Below are 20,355 nucleotides of genomic sequence, written 5' to 3' on the forward strand. Positions count from 1 at the left end.
CAGCCTGCGCATCCGCGCAGTCTGGTCAGGATCCATGCTGTTCACTTTCATTGTCTATTGGAATTAGAGAAATCATTAGCGAACAGCATGGATCCTGACCAGACTGCGCGGATGCGCAGGCTGGTCTGGATCCATGCTGGTCGCAAAGTCACTATGTTGGTTTTCCCATGGCACGGCTCATATGTAAATTGTATAAATCAAGTCAGCACTTACATGGTTGTCTTTAACAGCATCTTCTTTCTTGAGGAATGTGATAACATCAATTGTATCACGTTCCGTTTGTAACATCTGATTCTGGAGAGCATCATTCTCAAGCATAAGTTGCTTAGCATTGTCTCTGAAAACAAGTTAAACATGGATTAATTATAGATTAAATGACTGATCAATTTAGGTTTTCCAAACCTTTCTAAAGATTTAAAAGCATGAAAAAATATGAGTATATGCCTTTACTCCTAGTAACATTATGCAATTTAGGAACTCATTTGTAGTTGCTTAATTTAAGTTTTGCATCTTTATAGTTTTCATAATATAATATTTAAAAAATGATAATAATTTTATTTACACAAGTTAACACATAAAGACATATACCGGTATAACTGTTCTAAAACATATTACAGTGAGCAATTTATACAGGTAGAACACATCTGGTAAAAGAATTAAGAGCTTCAAGTGCAGGATGTAACATGTGAATGTGACTTTGAAATTAGTAGAAAAAATCATGTGACCTTATAAAGTAACCAGTAAAATTTAATTATCATCACAATTCATCCAATGTGTCTGGACTGAGATTCTAAACTCTAAATATATTGTGTTCTTAAACATACCTGAATTCTTGTTTTGATTTTTCTGCAATGTCTAGTCTGGCTTCCCATACTTTTGAATTAGCAGCTGCGATTTTTGCAACTGATTCTTGCTTCTTCCCAGACTTTGCTCCCTTCTTTCCCTTTCTGTTGGAAAACAAAACAAAGATCATGACAGTCAAAAATAATGCTAAATATCATGCATTAGTGTCCTTCCAGGTAAGTAAATATAGAAAATATTGTAGTGAGGGCACTTCCAACAGCCTAGCTGTTTTGTTTGTGAACCCTTTAGCATAATGGCTAGAATGTCAGCCTATACACAGATCATGAGAACCTTTTTCCTAAGGGGTTGCTTTTTAGGTGTTACGACAAATGACATTATATCTGTGCTTCTTCCACAGTAATTAAGTGGGAAAAGTGCCAACATTGTTGATTTTATGAACATCTCGGAGGAGTTTGGGCGCTGCATTAGGGGGTGTTTCACCCATTTGTATCTTTTTTCTCTTTTTTTTTGGAAATATGGATTAATTTCTAAAGTTTCTTGTTTTCTTTTTTTTGTATATATCGGACATAAATTAAATAATTCTGTAAATATGCAGTCATTTTTTGTGTGTGATTCACATTCCTAGTTAACACTAGGGTGTCCGGTCCGACTACGAGCCAGGACTCAAACACCTTCCAGCCTGTTACAGAAGTACTGCAGAATTGAATATTACTTTTAAACAAATTATATAGTAAATCACCAGGGAGCTGGATTTATTTTTGGGTCCTGGACTCTCTATGGACGATTTTTTGTATAGCATCATACAAAATGTATAGCATAATTATTGAACAAATAAATGTGCGCAATGCCAAATGGGTATGTTTCGACTATTATATTCTCGAGATTGAACTTTTTTGAATCAAGTAGAAAACTTTCGTTTGACTTTTAATCTTATACGTATGTGAACATGGACCTATGGTATTGACCCAGGGTGAGAAAAATCAAATAAAATCCCGGGCCTCGGAATACCGTTCCAATGCTCTACCGAATGAGCTACCCGGTCGCAGGCCTACACACTTTCTCCCCATTTTTAAGTAATTAAGTCCTATACATTGACATTCTCCCCCACTATAAGAAATTCGTCCTCAAATTTCTTATGGGACAGAGAAAACAACATGCGACATAGTAATAAAGCCTTGAAAGAACAAGCATACATTTCCCTAGTTCGATCTGTGTTGGATTATGCTAGTGTTGTCTGGGACCCCCACCTCCAGAAAGACATAGACAAGCTTGAGGGTGTACAAAGGCACGCAGCGCATTTCGTTTCTAACAATTATGGGTGCAAAAGTAGTGTTTCTAACATGATGCGTGACCTGAAGTGAAAACCCTTAAAGGAGCGCCGATGAGACCAGCGCCTGGCATTCCTACACAAGATCGTCTACGACCTGGTGGCTATCCCTGCTAATGACCTCCTGGAATACAACCCACGGCAACAACGAAGATCCAACTCTAAATCAATTAAACAAGTGACAAATAATACAGACATACACAAAAACTCATTTGTGCCTCAAACCATCCGCGATTGGAACTTATTACAGGACTCAGTTGTAACTTTTACCAAAAAATACATTCAAATTTACATGCTCTCCTGGACTATAGAACGCGCGATTAACATCTAACATCATGCGCATACACACCGTCGATAATATTTGCTCATTAGAGCGATAATTTCGACTATCAATACAGATACAGAACAAGTTGAACAAGATCTATCATATATTTAGTCACCGCCCCCGTTTGGCGCCAAATGTCGTGCAGGGTGAGAAATATGTGCAGCCAGACTGTGACTCGAATACGGGGCCTCGGAATACAGTTCCGGGGCCTCGGAATACAGTTCCGATGCTGTACCATCTGAACTACCCGGCCGCCTACACACTTTCTCCCTTTTTAAGTAATTAATCCTATACCGTGACGGTTTGTATTCTGGAACCTGAGTTTAAAGCTCAAATTGGATTCATGATTGCTGCTCTCCATTTTCTAGTTGACTTTAAATGAAAAACACTATGTTGTGATAAGAAATTTATGACATTTTATCACACTTAACTTACCCCTTCTTTCCCTTTTTACCCTTCCCCTTCTTGCCCTTTTTAGGCATTTTTATTGTGTAAATTTATGCTGTCGTCAGAAAAACTAGCTCTCAATGGCGGCCATCTTTGTTTACTTTGTCATGACAACATTTATTCGTACTCAATATTCTCGTACACATAAACAGATACATTAAATTAGAACACAGGAGTCTGAAATTCTATCAATAAGACCATAGAAGTCTATATTTACAAATAATACCCCCCCTATATATATAAAATAAACACATATAATATAGGGGTTATTTTTTGTAAAGATAGACTTCTATGGTCTTATTGATAGAATTTCAGACTCCTTTCCTGTGATTAGAAATAAGATGCTCACTTTTGCGTTGTCATTAGCCCTAGATCTATAAGAAAAATTGGACGACATTGCAATCTTTTAATATATATCTCGCGAGAAGGTCTATACCACTAGCGGGCCTATACCACTAGCGGATCCAGGGGGAGCGCACCCGGCGCCCCCCCCCCCCCCACCGGAGCATAGGTAATTTGTCTTCTGTTCTGGGTAAAATAAGTGCAAAATATACATTTTTTCTCGCTCGCTACGCTCGCGTACATAATTTGTCTTTTGTTCTGACTGAAAAATATAAAATACGCATTTTTTTTTCTCGCTCGCTACGCTCGCATAGATAATTTATCTTTTGTTTTGGGTGAAAAATATGCTTTTTTTTTCGCTCGCTATGCTCGCACATTTAAAATCCGACAAATTTTACACGAGCTATTTTATGTTAAATAGTCCAAGGTAAACCCTCCCCATAAAAATCCTCAGAAGTCGGGCTAAAAAATTCCGAGATACTTGCGCAAGAATAAGTCTGACCATTCATAAAACATGGCTATAATTAGCATGTTATTTGTGTTGATTTTGTCACAAAACCTGTCCTTTGTCAATACCAAATAAAGTACCTCAGAACGCCCAGAATGCACCAGATAGATCCATTGTTTTCAAAATTTTCCGGGGGAGCATGTCCCCGGACCCCCTAGTTGCTCTACACTACCAATATTTTACGCCCCCTCTAACACCAAATCCTTTTATCCGCCCCTGTATACTCTTCTAGAGTGAGGCGACTGAAGATGGTGACGATTAGATCTAGCATAAAAATATATATGGGACGTTTCATGAGGAAACCTGTGTCAGTGAGAGAAAAAAAAAAACTGAGAAAAACATTCTTTTATACCAAATGTTAAAATTAAAACAAAAACGCTTATCTTCAATAGATCTATTTCGAGATGAACAATGCTTTTAAATACGTCATCGAACGCATGTAGGTATGTGACGTCAAGAACGTCGGGGAAGCAGATCAACGTTATCGTGCAATAATTGCATGGCGTGTAATTGCATATATCATTTATCATATCTCATTAGCTTTTGAACACCATAGGCTACATTCGAATATTTGAAAATAGTTTGAAATACTTACTGAAAAAAACGACTTAACCGTGTATTTTTGGTGTACAGTAACAATGGGCCTTTTATCTATATATATATATATTATATACATATATATATATATTTTTCATGGTAGCTCTACATGGTCCGCTAAAGGTAAAAGGTAAAAGTAATTTTTATTTACCACCGCTTTGTGAAACAGTCTGAACAAATGATTTGTAGAGCTTTTAAGCGACACTATTCTAAGATCAGATAAAACCAATAATACCTTTTCCCAGCAATTTGCCGGTAGAGCTACCCATTTATGTACAGCTGGGTCGACCGAGGCAAGCGCGATAAAGTGCCTTGCCCAAGGACACATCGCAATGGGACCTATAGCCAGTAATCGAACCCGGAACCTTCACCTCCATAGGAAAGTGTCTTAGCCCTCTATAGCAATGCATCCACATTTCGGTTGCCATGACAACAAAAATAACTTTTTATGAAAAATGGTATAATTTCATGTGTCTTAGATAACTGAATTACAACATTTCCAAGTTTCTGCACGAAGAGAAGAAAACAATCATCAGATTTTCCGGTTGACCTATATCAGAAGCAGAAAAGAACAGAACAGAACATATTTTTTACAGAAAGTTTATTTAACGAGTACACTATATGTATAGGTACATTCTTTAATATACATGTAATTTTATATAATTCGATTCTCAAAGTCACGCATACAAATGAAACTGACAATATTATGACATCACATGTAGAAGAACCTGCATTACAAAAAGGAAGAAGTATTTCCATCACAGAAATACACAACAGTATATATAGCTTCAGTACGCAGATACTGTCTATAGACCTTTATCAGAAAAGCACAAAAGATTACTGCAGACATGTAGGAGGAATTTAAACATGTAATGTTGGAGTTTTACTCGAATGATGATTTGTTCTTAGTACACGAATCTTGGAACTCCAAAATTGTGTAACAATTAATGTAGGCCTATAGTGTAGTTGACGGTCGTGGTGAGCTCGGTCATCTCCGTTAACTCTGGTAATGTACTTGCAGATTGATTTCTACCGCTTTGATAAACTGATAGTAATAAATGCGAGTGTTTGATGATTGTGAATCACAAAATGCTGTCTATTTGCTGGTATATCGACCGAAAAGTGTTAGAAATGCTGTATTAGTTTAAAATTGCACGGGAATATTCGAGCCCATTTCGCGTTGAATCGTCGTAATTTTTTCACGAAGTAATGCATTGCTCAGGAGACAACATGAAATCAGATATAAAAAGTCCCTTTCCATTGCTAAAACCAAAGTGTTTAAACATTGGAATGTCACACAAAACAGTTATTATAGTGATTTTTAGGGGAGCGGTACGCCCGCAACATGGCGGTTGGGGTTACAAAATATTACAGTTGCCATATTTTCAAAAGTAACGAAGATTGCGGTGTCTTTTCTTTAACTTGGACCCGCCACAGCCTAGTGACATACTCCCTATCCATCCACCCACCCACTCACACTTACACACATTTATTATAATAACTTCATGAACTTCATACTGATAATTCAGGTATAATGAAGCTATACTACAATTCACAACTTTATCTGCTAACTTATTCAGTAAATCTGTTTTCAATATAGTTTCAAAAACATAGACAAATATATCTTACACTTATAGAAACAAAGTGTGGTTTACACTTAACAAAATACGTCATGTACTGTGCATACTGTTAATGTAAAGAAAGTAAGCGCATTGTCTTGGGCTAATATATAGAGGATATTTGTTTGTTTCAGTGAAATATCAATTTTATTTCACAAGTGAACACCAAAAAAACCGATATTTTCACGACTGGCGTAGCCACGAGTGAAAATGTCTGTTTTGTGGTGTTCACGAGTGAAATAAAATTTATATTTTACTGAAACAAACAAATTTTCTTTTTATTTTATGTGTAAAACTCTACTTTTGTTGCGTTTTTCATATACAATGTCGAAAATCACGGGAAACGTAACCAGAAAGCATAACACAAAATGTAATTTTAACGACGTCATCGTCATATGCTTTCCGGTATTCATTACGTTCGGTATACATTTGACTTTAATCTGGGCAGAGGACGGGAACCAGTTCGGCGAAAACAGTGAAAAATAAAAATGGTAATCCACTGTTTCAAAACTGTAGATTACCACTTTTATTTCACTGAGAAAACTCTATAATTCACTGGAAAACATAAAATAAATGTCATTGTCAATGTGTAACTAAATACATGTACCTGTATTTTTCTTTTTTCATGCAGATCATGTATACTTAGCATCATTGAGATATAAATTTAAAAGGATACAGTTATTCTGGCTTGGGTCTTTAAGTCACACTATAAGCATTGTGCAGTTGAATAGGTACTATCATTATGATGCACTGTTTTCAATCTGACCAAAGTACTTGATATTCTAAACGAAGATCTAAGGATGACCCATTCATTTCCGATATTTCTATTTTCATTTTCGCAAATCTATTTTTATTTGAACCAATCAGACGACTAGTTTCAATAAGCATTTGGCTGAACCATCAAAATGGCGGTAATATCCGTAAGAATCGAAGTGATATGCATTACAACCCCGGTGATAGGCACAACAACATTGGTGATATATATTAGAGCCATGGCCCCGATTTTACGAATATACTTAAGTTTGTTACTTGACTTGAGTACGTTAATTTGCTTAAGAAAAGTAAAAAACGTAAGCAAATTAACGTACTTAAGTCAATTAACAAACTTAAGTATTTTCATGGAATTTGGGCCTAGTGATAGTAGTAAGAAACCCTGGTGATAGGCATTACAACCCCAGTGATAGTTGAAGGAACCCTGGTGATAGACATTAGATAGACCATGCATGGTTTTCTAAAATATCACTAGGGATGTTACCGGGATTCTAATGTCTACTAATTACCGGTGTTCTTACTGCTATCACCGGGGTTCTTACTGCTATTACCAGAGTTTTTTTTTCAACTACCACCGAGGTTCTAACGACTATCGACGGGGTTCTTATGTTTATTACCGGTGTTCTTGCTACTATTAAAGGGGTTCTAATGACTATCACCGGGGTTCTAATGTCTATCACCGGGGTCCTAATATCTATCACCGTGGTTCTTATGCCTATCAGCGGGGTTGTAATGCCTGTCAACGGGGTTCTAATATCAATCATCTGGGATCTAATGCCTATATATAACATATCAGGGTCTATTACTATCACCGGGGTCCTTATTACTATCGCTGGGTCTTTAATGCCTATCACCGGATTTTTAATGTGTCACGGTTTTAACAGATATTAATATTACAGAAGTGTAGATAAAACGCTAGAAAAGTCTCCCCGCGCATGCGAACTGAACGGTGCTTATCCCGGTGACTAGATACTCATTAATATGATACCTCTCAAAACACGAGGGCGCAGTCATGATGTGGTCGTCATAAGAATTATAAACATGAAAAACCCATGCTAAATATAGATTTTTAAGCTTCTACTTTCACTTTCAAAATGTTGAAAGCAAGGCTCTGATTGGCTAGCTGAAGGGTCGTCAAAACGAGTCATTCAATAGCACGTCTTCAGATCCAAAGCGTAGCGTTAAAGTGGTGATGTACTTTAGTCAGATTGCACTGTTTTTAAACGTACCCTTAAATAAGTTAAAATAATTTTAAAATATTGAAAAACTGTACCCGCGTCTCAAGAAAGTCAAAATCGAGGGGGAGGTTTTGAAAACTTTCCGAATTGGTTTAAATAAATTGGTGTGGCACCGTGGACCCCAAGATAAGACACAGGTAACGTGTCTGAAATGAGCCAATTATTACAATTATGAAAGAAGCCATTTATGATGACTTTACGTAGGCCTACTGTAATGCCAAAAGGAAGTAACCTTTTCTTGTGCCAAACTAAGAGATGGGTTAGAACCCAGCTAAAATCGATATTTTACCATGAAGCTACGGTGTCGCGTTTTACAATTCATGTATAAATCGGAAGCAATGCTGGTACTGGTTGAGATCATTATCGTTACATTAACCATTTTGCTCTGCATGAGTATGAATGCTATGGGGTAAGAGAGATGGGCCTGGGTTACTGGCCTCTCTTATGTGCAGGTACAAAAAATGAAAAGTTAGTGAGTATATGTGTTAAATTCAAGTATTTTTGGTGATGTTACATCAAGAGTAGCGGTTCGACACTACAGTCTTATTATACATAATATATGAATAAAGCATTTTTACTACTAACAGTTTTGTTTCGAGTAAGGATGTTGTATACTTAAGATTAAGCGTAAATCAACTCAATTTATACATGCCGACACATCCGTACAATAAATGCCAAAAGATGATGTTTTCGGTAACGAAATGTTTTAATTAATTCCTTCAACGTAGCTTATAGGTCCGTGCAGACCTAAGCGTACATTTTAATTAAATAAAAGATTTTTAATGTTATAAATAGTCATCAAAAAGAGCCCTACATACAGTTTTAACGCAGGAAATTAATGGCTAACTGGCGGGAAAACTGTAAGTATTGGAACTATAGTTGATGGAATGTTTGTCACGGGAAACAAATAAACTCCCAGTCAGGCCTCACACTTTTAAAAGTTTCAATGCTTCTTTTATATTTATAAAGTACATACCTATCGGAATTCGTCAGAGGGTGGATATGCTGTGCACCCGATAATAATGAGATTTAAATGTAGTGTTAACTTTCTACTTCTCTCAGCCTTTGTTGACTTAAACTATTTATCTGGAGTTGATAAACCGTAATAATCAAACAACAGGAAATTCAGGTAAGAATTTTGATCATACCAACAGAATCTAGTATTATTTGTGAAAATATTAAAGGGTAACTAAGGAATACAAAATTTTGAATAATAAAATAAATGCAATTAATTGTTGAATATTATTAAACGATACTGAGTTTTGGTCTGATTATTATGTAGACTATGCGTCAATTAAGCATGCTTTATTTTTCTCTCATAGAAAGGGTTATAAACAGGAATAAAGTAGAAAAAATACAGATTTAATTTAAATATATTTAACACGTCTAAACCTGTTATAAATAGTTTAAAATCATATCTTTAAATCACTGAAGCGGCAACATAAGCACATCTTTTAAACTATATAATATTTAATAAGGCCTTTTGAAACACACCAGTTGGTTTCCTGTACAAAGACTTCTTATATTCTATTTGTAACACGCAAAGGCCGGTAACAGCTTTTGCCTTATTTGCAAATACAGGCCATCTGTTACTGACTATACGCGGTAAACTATTGTTATACTAGATGAATTCAGGTGTCGTGTATAAAACAGGTCGAATCAACAAGTTAATATGTTAAAAGTTAGATTGCTTTAAGATACGTGCTTATGGATTTTTTAAAATGCTAAACACAACCTGGATGGCGAGTATGATGATTACTGAAATATAAATGGAATAGGCCAGTGAATGATCTTTTAAAGGTAAAGTATGTTAAGTAACATACAGTAATTTATGTAGGAAATATATAAAGAAATATTTTTATGTACGACAATCGGTGTTCAAATCTATTCAGCTATTGCGAACAACTAACAAATCTCTATTATGCAAATTTGCAAAATATGTTAGAGAAAGTTTGGAAATTAGAAATTCTATCATGTAAACTGCTTTTTATTATGAGTTAGCATACAGTCACACGTGATGTTAAACTATATATGTAATGTAAATGTTAAATCTATATTGATGATGTACTATGTATAAATCTAATAAAACATATGTTCTGTTCTGTTCATAATATTGTTCGATTCTTAAATTTACAGCCTGCTGGAACATTGAGAATAAGTTCAGATGATATAGAAATTAGATATGTAAGTTTGTTTGTTTTGGGTTTAACGCCGTTTTTCAACAGTATTTCAGTTATGTAATGGCGGACAGCTAAAATAACCAGTGTTCTTGGATTCTGTACCAGTACAAACATGTTCTCCGCAAGTAACTGTCAACTTCCCCATATGAATCAGAGGTTGAGGACGAATGATTTCACAATGTCTTTTTTCAAGTCGTCATGGAGAACATAACTCAAGAAACCGCGATCTGTAAGTCTGCGCTCTCCCAGCTGAGCTAAGCGGACAGGCTATATAGATATTAAGAGTTCTCATAGGTATACACAGAAGTCCCCTATTTTCCCAAAAAAGGGGACTCAAGCGTGATCCAGATTGTTGACATTCGAACTTAAACAAAAATAGTCAAAATCTAAATTGATCAACCGTTGTATATAATATTTAGAAGTTCTCCATATGTGTATTTATAAGTTTTAATACAAGTATCGGGAGAAATGGGAAACAAATGTATAAAATGTGTCTGCATATATATTTCGACTGTTGAACGGAAAACTGTCGTTATTTATATAGAATAACGACGGGGTTACGATAGTTTTCCGCCCAGCCTTTGATTTGTCGAAAAATTGGTACCACCCTGCAACACTATCCAACTTCGTTATTTTGTACACTCGCTGTGTTTGAGCAATTTAACTGCTAGTTCACCTAACAAGCCAATTAACTACAACAACTTAGGCCGCTGGTTATTTTGCTGATAACCTTCCTGTTATGTCACTGGACACAGTGGTCAGTAGATATATAAGTCAGCATTTTGAGTTTATGGACTTGTTGGTTTGACATTGTTTATTTTCATTATAATTAATTAATTGTGGCTAGGAACAGTGACAGTGATTCTTAGCTATATTTGAACGTCAATGTAATGTTCTTATACCTTTTAATGTGGCACTATTTCAAGCGGAAAGCCAAATATATACAATAAACATTTCTCTTGATTTTGCACTGTGTATATAATTCATAAATTCGAGTACTTAAATGTATATTGCAACGGTTGATCAAGTTTAGATTTTGAATATTTTGTTTCAATTCGAATGTAAATGATTTGGATCACGCTTTGGAAATAAAACGGGACATTTGAGATGGGAGTAACAAAAGTTGGTTTAATTATATAGTCAGCATTTGTATATACCATATGAGAAATCTCTAATTTCTATGTATCGTTTTAACTTATTCAGTGTCATCACAATGGCTTTTACAAAAAGAACACGGAGACACAGTAATATTCAGCTTTCAATGGGACTCGAACTCGCGAGTCTAAGCAAGTTGTAAACATGCCGCATATACTTCACTGTTTTCTTTGTTCTTTTTTTTTGTTACCAGACAGCAGTTTCTTCTTTCTCTACACGGTTTCAAATAATGCACTGGTTGACAGTTGTTGTGCTATTTGTGGTAACGGTTGGTTACCTGTTTATTGGAGCAGCTGTATTTCAAGCACTGGTGTCGGACAATGAGCAGGAAACCAAAACAATGTCAAGGGGACTGATTAAAAACTTCCTATGTCAGTATAACATACCTATTTCATTATTTTTCAATATTGTAAGCATTTTGTTTTAAGTCATGTTTCATATTGTATGATGTATTGTAACACATATAATTGTGTCGGTGTGGCGTTAAACCTAACAAAATAAAAGAAACAAATTGTAACATATGCATTATTAAAAGGGTTTTTACTAGTGTTTAACTGGCACAATGATAGACAATATGCCGACTTCCAAGCTACTGACGGTAGAGGAAGACCCAATTTGTCCCTTTGAGCATTATTTCCGGCACGAGCGGTTTCCTGGGTAGAACCGTCGACGTACTGGTCAGCTGAATGAACTCTTTAATGGAAGAAATCTACACCTGAAGTGAGGTCTCAAACTCACAGTGGTGAGTGATGTTAAAGAGGTGGATTTGCTTCTCTTAAACGTCTCTTAAACATATTATTTTCTTAAAACAGGGATGTCCATTGAATTTTGTATAAAATACTTGCTGTAAACTGAAGAACTTTTGAAAGTATAACGATTACCAAAGGCAAGACAAACAAATTTCAGTTTGAAACTCCTTCGTCTTTCATTTTTGTTCCGGAACGCGAGGAAGTTATTACAGACAACTTATCATAAAGTATAATGTACTTTCACATCGTTGGAGATGAAGAAATTAACAAAAAACATGCTAAACATGCATATATTCAAATATGCAATTATTGGACCGTTGCTTTTAAATATACAGTTAACATAACACAAAATCGATGGAACTATAGCAGATATATATGGGAAACATGAGCCTTTCATACATTTTTAAACGTTTCTGTTCAAGTATGAAATTGGTCAGTGCTTACATCAACTCGATTGAAAGGATTTTGACGATGTTTTTTCTCTGACTGCAGCGAATGCCACTTGTATTGACCAAGCACAACTGGAGACACTGATCACGTCCATTATAGCAGCCTATGACCAAGGTGTTCTAGTAACAAACCAGACGGATTCGAATGACAACTGGAACCTTTGGAACTCGTTCTTCTTTTCGGCAACTGTAGTGACAACTATTGGTAAAACCTCTAAATGTAGTCTTCAGTTCATGTGCATACACGTACATATATTATATATACATGTATTGCTTATTTTCCTCGTAAAAAGCCCATGATGAATTTTCACCCTATTTGCGGTAATAATTCACCCTTATTTCAGTTTACTATATCGTATGTTATTGTAGTATTTAAAGCTGCTCCTTTCTGATTCTCTAAGAAATTTTTCTGGTTGATTTCAAGTTTCACGTATCTGTACTTGTTATTTCAGGTTACGGTCATATATCACCATCAACAGTACGGGGACAGATATTCTGTATCTTCTATGCAATCATTGGTATCCCGCTTATAGGCGTGTTCTTGGTGGCTGTTGGGCAAAAACTATCAATTCCAGTGAAGAAATTCAAGAACAGATCAAAATCGAAGTGGTCTCGAGTTCTCAAGTCTGTAGTGATATCTTTTCTAGGATTTGCTATACTCGTATTGTTACCAGCGCTAGGATTCCACAAAGCTGAAGACTGGACAATGTTTGAAGCAATATATTACAGCGTAGTAACTCTTACAACAGTAGGATTCGGTGACTTTGTCGTGGGTAAGATATATACTTTATATTTACCTTCAACAAAATAACATTTCATAGAGTAAGCAAATAACTTTTACAATGTTCTGTTATCTTTAACCTGGGTTAAAGTTTTATACGTCAATATCAATGTCTACTGAATTTGAAGTAGTTATAAAGCTTTTTTTAAAAAAGGAAAAGAATCGTGAATCACACTTCTTACTGGTCTAACGGAGCGTCTTTAACTACGGAAGGCAGGCCAGGATCCAGAAATTTTCGACCGGGGGGCACCAGTCTAGAACGAAGCGCATAGCAAGGGTTTGGAGGGGGTGCCTTAGCCCATGTTAGAGGGTTCGTCGGGGGGGCTCTTCCCTTGGAAACTTTTTTTTTGAAATACAGGCATGAAATGGTGGCCTCTGGTGCGTTTCTGGGTCTAAATTTTGAGAAAAATTATTCCTTTGCCTTTGGGTAGGGGAGGAGGGGGGCACGGACCTCTTCTACCCAGCCCTGGATCCGCGCCTTGAAGGAACCGGAGCGAACCTAACAAGATACACTTATACAGTACTGAGCAAATGAAAGCTCCAAACTGTGCACTTTTTAGTCAGTCGCAGAAATTGGTCTTGTCATAATGGTCGTGATATTATACTGTATGATTTAATGTTGTCGACTGACTGAGTGTTTATAGATATTATATAAAATCCTAAAGTCTTAATTTGAAATTTATTACCACTTCATTAAATATTAAGTTAAGAGCGTAATATTTTAAATGCTTAACAAGATTCATACGAGACGACTATTATATGTGGACATATTGATAGGGAGGGCTAAGACGCTATCCTACGGAGGTGACGGTCCCGGGTTCGAGTCCTGGCTACTCACAGTACGTTGTCTTTAGGCATGGCACTTTATCGCGATTGACAAATGTTTCATGCTGACCCCAGATATTTCCACGGAGTCACTTACAAACCCTTTAATTGATTTGTTTTATCGACCATTTATCTTTAGCCTAAATTTACATGAAGATCTACTGACCTTCCACAAAACGTGTAAGGCGTCACCACGTGACCATTTTTAAACAAGTGAAAATGGTAGAATCTTATAAATCAGTCTGTGCTTCTTTTTGAGCAGGTCAGACTAAGGACTCGTACAGAATATGGTACAGAATGATTACCATAGTGTGGATATTTGTCGGTCTTTCCTGGTTTGCAGTTGTCATATCAGATATCGGGGACTACTTTACTGCTACAGTCAAAGAACAGGAACAATCTGTACGTAGGAGAAGGAAATCGCACGTACGCATATTTTCTTCTAAACTTTCCGATCCTGTCAGTGTTTTTTTTTCGTGCTCCTTTGCGCATGTCTGGTTTCATTAAACTTAGCCGTTTCTCACTTCTTTATTTTGCATTGAACAATATGAGCCGCGCCATGAGAAAACAAACATAGTGGCTTTGCAACCAGCATGGATCCAGACCAGCCTGCGCATCCGCGCAGTCTGGTCAGGGTCCATGCTGTTCGCTAAAAGTTTCTCTAATTGCAATAGGCTTTGAAAGCGAACAGCATGGAGTTCGCTAAAAGTTTCTCTAACTGCAATAGGCTTGGAAAGCGAACAGCATGGATCCTGACCAGACTGCGAGGATGCGCAGGCTGGTCTGGATCTATGCTGGTCGCAAAGCCACTACTAGTATGTTGGTTTTCTCATGGCGCGGCTCATATCCGCTTTTATGTTCACTCTCTCAGTATTGTTTGGGATCTTTCCCTGGAAATTATTACATGATTTTTTTCAGTTAATTATCGAAAAATCAGAGTTAAATATATCTGGAATTTTCACAGTGAAAAATAAAATCAAATATATTTTCATTGGCAAGAAACTATAAAATTGGTAAATTTACTAAAAACATGAAATTAAAATAACATTTGTAGAAAAGAAAGGTAGATAGAAATATGACTGGCTTATTTGTATTCTTGACGGATTGTATCCCTTTATACATATTTCATTACTTTAAAGAATCTTTGTTTTCAGTTTTTTAGTCTATTTATGTTTTTTTTTGTAGGACGTTGATACAATCAGGTCTAAAAAAAGTACACGCAGTAATGGACAGTACAATAATTCCTTTTCACAATTGTGATGAAATGAATGACGGCAATAGAGTCTGGATTTGTAAAATACCTCGCACTGATGGCGGACTGCTGAAAAGGTACCGGTCTGATATAATAGAATCTGATACCATTCTACAATGTTAAGAGATTCTGTGTTATTCCCACCATAAAAAAGGGAGAGCATGGACTTCGTTAATAATTTACTTGTGTTCTTTCCCTCAGGCATTTTCGTGTATTCCGTCGGTGAAACGTTAGTAATAGTGCATGTTTATTAATTGACTTTGATATAAGGTTATTATTTATATGTGCACTTTAGAGATATAATGTTAATTGGGATAAGACTGCTATATGCTCAATATAACAATGTTCCCACTATAATAATTCACCTTTGTAATTTTTTATTATTCCAAAATTCACTTAAGATGTGAAATAAATTATGTATATATTTATTTAATGTACACTTTGAATTTATAGCTTTTGCAATAAATTTATCAGACATTTAGGCTATTCTTCCCTCCTCCAAAACACACAAACTTGAATCAAGTTAACCATGTACCGTTGTAGCGGTGAGCAATAATGAATGTGTAAAATATATTAATCCGCTGGCAAAAGATATATGATCTCCTTTAATCGTTAAATGAAATGCTTCTCTCTAAGTTTTGAAGTTCTAAGCACTAGCTTTTTAAGAACGGATTTTGTTCGGTTTGGTTTTATGCCAAGCCGGCACATATGACCACTTTCTATCATAAATAGAGGACGAAAACCGAATGTGCCCCTCCTTGCATTATTTTGAGCTGCGCCATGAGAAAACCAACATAGTGCGTTTGCGACCAGCATGGATCCAGACCAGCTTGCGCATCCGCGTAGTCTGGTCAGGATCCATGCTGTTCGCTTTCAAATCTATTGTAATTAGAGAAACGGTTAGCGAACAGCATGGATCCTGACCAGACTGTGCGGATGCTCATTTTATATTCAACCAATGACCTAAATTACTCAGTCGATGACCCGCCCCCCACCCACACCCACTCTCCGCTGAAGTTATGGAAGAAATTTCCAATTCTGCTTTTATGTTTTATCTTGAATATAATATTCAAAAGTATTTTAAGTCGTCATAGTCTTTAGGAGCAGTTTATACAAGGCTTGAACTCGACTGTCAAATATGTGACAGGGTACCTCCGTGGCCGAATGGTTTATGTCGCTGACTTCGAATCACTTGCCCCTGTGGGTAATACCTGAAATAATGGCTGAAGCGGCACTTCATGTCTTCCTCCGTCATCAAAAGCTGGAATGTCGCCTTTTGACCAATAGCTGTGTTAGTCTGGCATTAATCAAATCATACAAACATCTGTGACAACCCATTTAAACTGCTCTTTCAAAATAAATTATTTGTGATTTTGTAAAAAGTAAAAAATCTTGTTCACAAAAATACTTTATTATTTATAATCATAATATTTCGACATACTGAAATCTTTTGTTATGTACGTGTTTCAGAATGATTCATGGAAAATAGAATCAGTGCTTTGAAGATATTTCTGTTAAGATTAATTACACATATTTTTCAAGTTCCACTGTCACTTGCAAAAGTTGGCAGAGTGACGAATCAAATAGGAAAATCCGGTCTACTTGCAGTCCTTACAATTGAAAATTTAGTTTCTGTCACGGGGGAGCTTCCAGCGGCTACTTTGTTAACGGCTGTAGTGATTTATTGTCCTGCATTGATACAAGCATTAGATAAACCAGATGGCTGCGTTACATTTGGAGGCTATGCAAACGTTTTTGTTCAGATTGTACTGAAATAGACACGTATACACACAGTATTGGTGTAGCATTCTACAGATATATAGGAAGATCATCAATAAAGACAAGCGCATGAAGCAAACAACTTCGCCCAATTCGTAGAATGATAACTGGCTCTGATGTACCCCGCCACAATCATGCGATAACTTCTTGGCGATGAGTGAAAAACAAGCTGATATTGCTAGGTGGTTCCTTTCTGAGAGTTTGCAAACAATGACAGATACGTTACCAAGAGAGAAAGGCCGTGTTACAGGAGGAGGCTACTAGGATGTACTGAAAACAACTTTCAATAAACGCGAAGTGCAACAACTGTCATCAAATCACGAAGAGGCTGATACGAGGATCATTCTACCCAAGAGAAGATTATGAAATGATAATTATCAAATGTCAAGATACTGCTCTTACTGGATGATGGCTGGGGCATCCAAGAAAATCAAACTGTACCCTGCACACATTATTTCTCAGAAGATGTCCCAATATTTTGGGATTCCATGCATTGACGGAGTGCTAAACAACTTCCTTCTTTTCCGGTATTGGCAAGAAGACTTGTTGGAAGAAGTATGTCACATAAGATAAGGCAGAGAAGTTTGTATGCTTATTGTATGGCGTCGATGGAGAATCCGTTGATGATGCAAGATATTCTCTGTTTGTTAAGGCTACGAAAACGCTTGAAATGCTTCCGCTAACAAGTGATGTAGAGAATTGGAATACATCAAAATGAAACTGTCCCAATAAATCACAAACCAAACTACAGCATTTTATACTAGTTTTGTTTTATAGCATAATTATAATACATATAATGCTATTTTTTATAGAAGATGTGTACCATTTTCTTACATTAATGCAGTTTGAAATTAAGAAGAACTTAATTGTCTTTTGCACTTAAACGACCTTTAACACAGTATAATTTAATTGGTACATATCCAATGTCAATGCCCGAGATAAATCATATTTAGATCAAAGATTATTTGTATTATTTATTTATATTACTTTTGACGGTATTGATATTTTTCGCGTTCGTGTCAATTTACCCTACCCACTTTTAGCAGTACATTTGTTCCCGTAAACTAATAAATAGGCTATTGACAAGTATATATATTAATAGCTTAATGTCTCACCTTTAATTTAGTATCATTTAGGTCTTAAAACAGCAACAATGACGATGTTATGACATGTGTGTCGTGCATACACGTCGATTTCTTACGAAATTTTCCATTTTGTAGGTGTATTCTTTAGTATGCAAATGAGCTAATTTGCAAAAAGTTATTTTTAGTACGAGCCCAATAGGTTAGCTTCATTTTGATTCCATTTTTGTATTTCCTTCCTAAGATATAATGATATTTTTAGTGAGATATATGAAAATGTACTTACTTGACATTTGACCCACTTCTGAGAAAACGAGGCAAAATCATGTATGTCATGGGGCAGTTTCAGATTACTCACATATCAAAGATAGCATATAGTATGCATGCCAAAATTCTTTTCTCTGATGCCATGACCCGTCACATTTTCTCCTGATGGACTACTGATTATGATAGGTTTATAGATTATATAACTACACCGAACCGCAAAATAAACGCAACGCATTTCTTTTTTGAATATTCACGGGGGAGGAAGTGTCACACGAAGGATGGAGTTCTTCTGATAACCTGTCATGTTTTCCTCTGATAACTGTTACGGAGTTCCTGGAAAACGTTACAGAGTTCGTCTGATTTCTGAATGACGTGCCAAGGAGTCGTAGGAAAAAATGGTAATTATTTATCTTTAAATAGAGAGAATGGGGTGTAAAACTAAAGTTTGATGATCAAGGTTGCCCGATGTCTTGTGCTATGCGTCAGAAAAAAACTGTTTAGTCTAATAATCAGCGCCACTACTTTGAAAAGAAGACATTTTGAGTAAAATACCGAAATCGTTTGCTCATTCATAAATATTATTCTTCTTATTCACGTTCTTCATCCGCAGCACATGCAATAGAATAATTTTAGTGCAAAGTTGCAAACATATACCACTTTCTAACAATTTTATGCCCTATTTTTCAAATGTTACGGAATTCCGGTGATAACTCTGAAGATGTCACAGAGTTCTTATGATAACTTTTATTACTGCCAGGGTGTTTCTTGAGCTATGTTAAGATACTTTTTAGCTAATTTCATTATTTAAAAAGGGTGTTAACGATGTTCTAACGTAATATAATTATCCAAGGCACAGTATTGTGGTTATATAATGTACGGTATGTGTCTTTTGTAAAGTTTAAAACTATATGCAGTATAATGGCATATATAGTGAAATACTAATAGATAATAAATGCAGTAAATTGTATTTTTTCGTTCTATCAATGGATGTGCTAATGTTCGTGAACAACGATTTATTGGTTTCCGTTTTGATTGATCACTGAATTGAAATCAAATCCGTTATCTTTAATTTAAGGTACATCTATTTGCTGCATTTGCAGAGGCTGTCTTTTTCTGAAGTGATTGATCGGATTAATATGTATGACTGCTGTTGTCATTGCATGCAATTCAATTGCTTGTCTAATTATGCATATTCATACTATGGCCTTTACGTTAAGTTAATATGTAGTAGGTTGAAAAGGCCAATATGCTAGGTAAAGCTTTAGATAATTGTCCTTTGTTTCAGGATGCGACAGTCAGATGTAAATACTGTCACAAAAGATTCCCGACACCGTCTGAAGCAGTTGCTCATGTTGTAAATATTCATCCTGAAAGGAAAGTCGCAACTACAACATTGAGGCCATGTGGCAAATTTTAAACACGGACGTTTGATTTACTTGGGGAAGACATTGGACAGGATGAATCAAAAATATCTTATGATGAAGAAAGTGGCTTGATACAAGTGTTGACGAAAGAAACTACAGAAAGTCCTGTACAAAAATTAAAAAGAATAAATACACCAACCAAGACTGTGCATAAACAGTTGTTTAAGGACGATGGTCAGCTTGAAGCTAAAGATTCTGATATCAAAGGTAAAGACCTGTTTAAAGTTAAATTTTTTATAAAATAGTCAATATTTGTCCTTATTTGTATTTGTAAACAATTGCTTTGTTGCAGAAAAACTATACTGTTGATATTGTCCATAATAAAAGTGTAGTGGATATAATCCTAAAATAATTAATGAAACTGTGTATGGGAACGCGATATCGAACAACGCAATTGCCGTGTCATGCTATGACTTTTGAACAGGAAATGCGAA

The 20,355-nt window shown here is 35.9% G+C and overlaps 2 protein-coding genes across 3 annotated transcripts in view; one reads left to right on the forward strand and one right to left on the reverse strand.

The window, feature by feature from the left end:
* The window catches only part of LOC123544621 (basal body-orientation factor 1-like), a 15,678-nt gene extending 12,647 nt beyond the window's left edge, over positions 1-3,031 (reverse strand). Inside the window, exons 1-3 of the mRNA XM_045330693.2 lie at positions 2,892-3,031; positions 825-947; positions 214-337 (exon numbers count right to left, since the gene is read on the reverse strand). Coding sequence (XP_045186628.2) covers positions 214-337; positions 825-947; positions 2,892-2,938 — 294 coding nt within the window. The 5' untranslated portion in view covers positions 2,939-3,031. The remainder of the gene's footprint in view (positions 1-213; positions 338-824; positions 948-2,891) is intronic.
* A 5,916-nt stretch (positions 3,032-8,947) lies between these two features.
* LOC123544601 (potassium channel subfamily K member 2-like) lies at positions 8,948-15,848 on the forward strand. Of its 2 annotated transcripts, none has more exons than XM_045330681.2 (6): positions 8,948-9,107; positions 11,507-11,684; positions 12,555-12,716; positions 12,964-13,284; positions 14,380-14,543; positions 15,303-15,848. In XM_045330681.2, the coding sequence occupies exons 2-6, from the start codon at positions 11,543-11,545 to the stop codon at positions 15,375-15,377; spliced, it is 864 nt and encodes a 287-aa protein (XP_045186616.2). In that variant the 5' UTR covers positions 8,948-9,107; positions 11,507-11,542; the 3' UTR covers positions 15,378-15,848. The 2 variants fall into 2 exon arrangements, with proteins under 2 accessions (XP_045186616.2, XP_045186620.2); XM_045330685.2 differs by lacking the exon at positions 8,948-9,107 and adding an exon at positions 9,485-9,778.
* Positions 15,849-20,355: the final 4,507 nt, after the last annotated feature.

The sequence above is a fragment of the Mercenaria mercenaria genome, chromosome 1 (assembly GCF_021730395.1).
Source record: "Mercenaria mercenaria strain notata chromosome 1, MADL_Memer_1, whole genome shotgun sequence".
Lineage (NCBI taxonomy): Eukaryota > Metazoa > Mollusca > Bivalvia > Venerida > Veneridae > Mercenaria > Mercenaria mercenaria.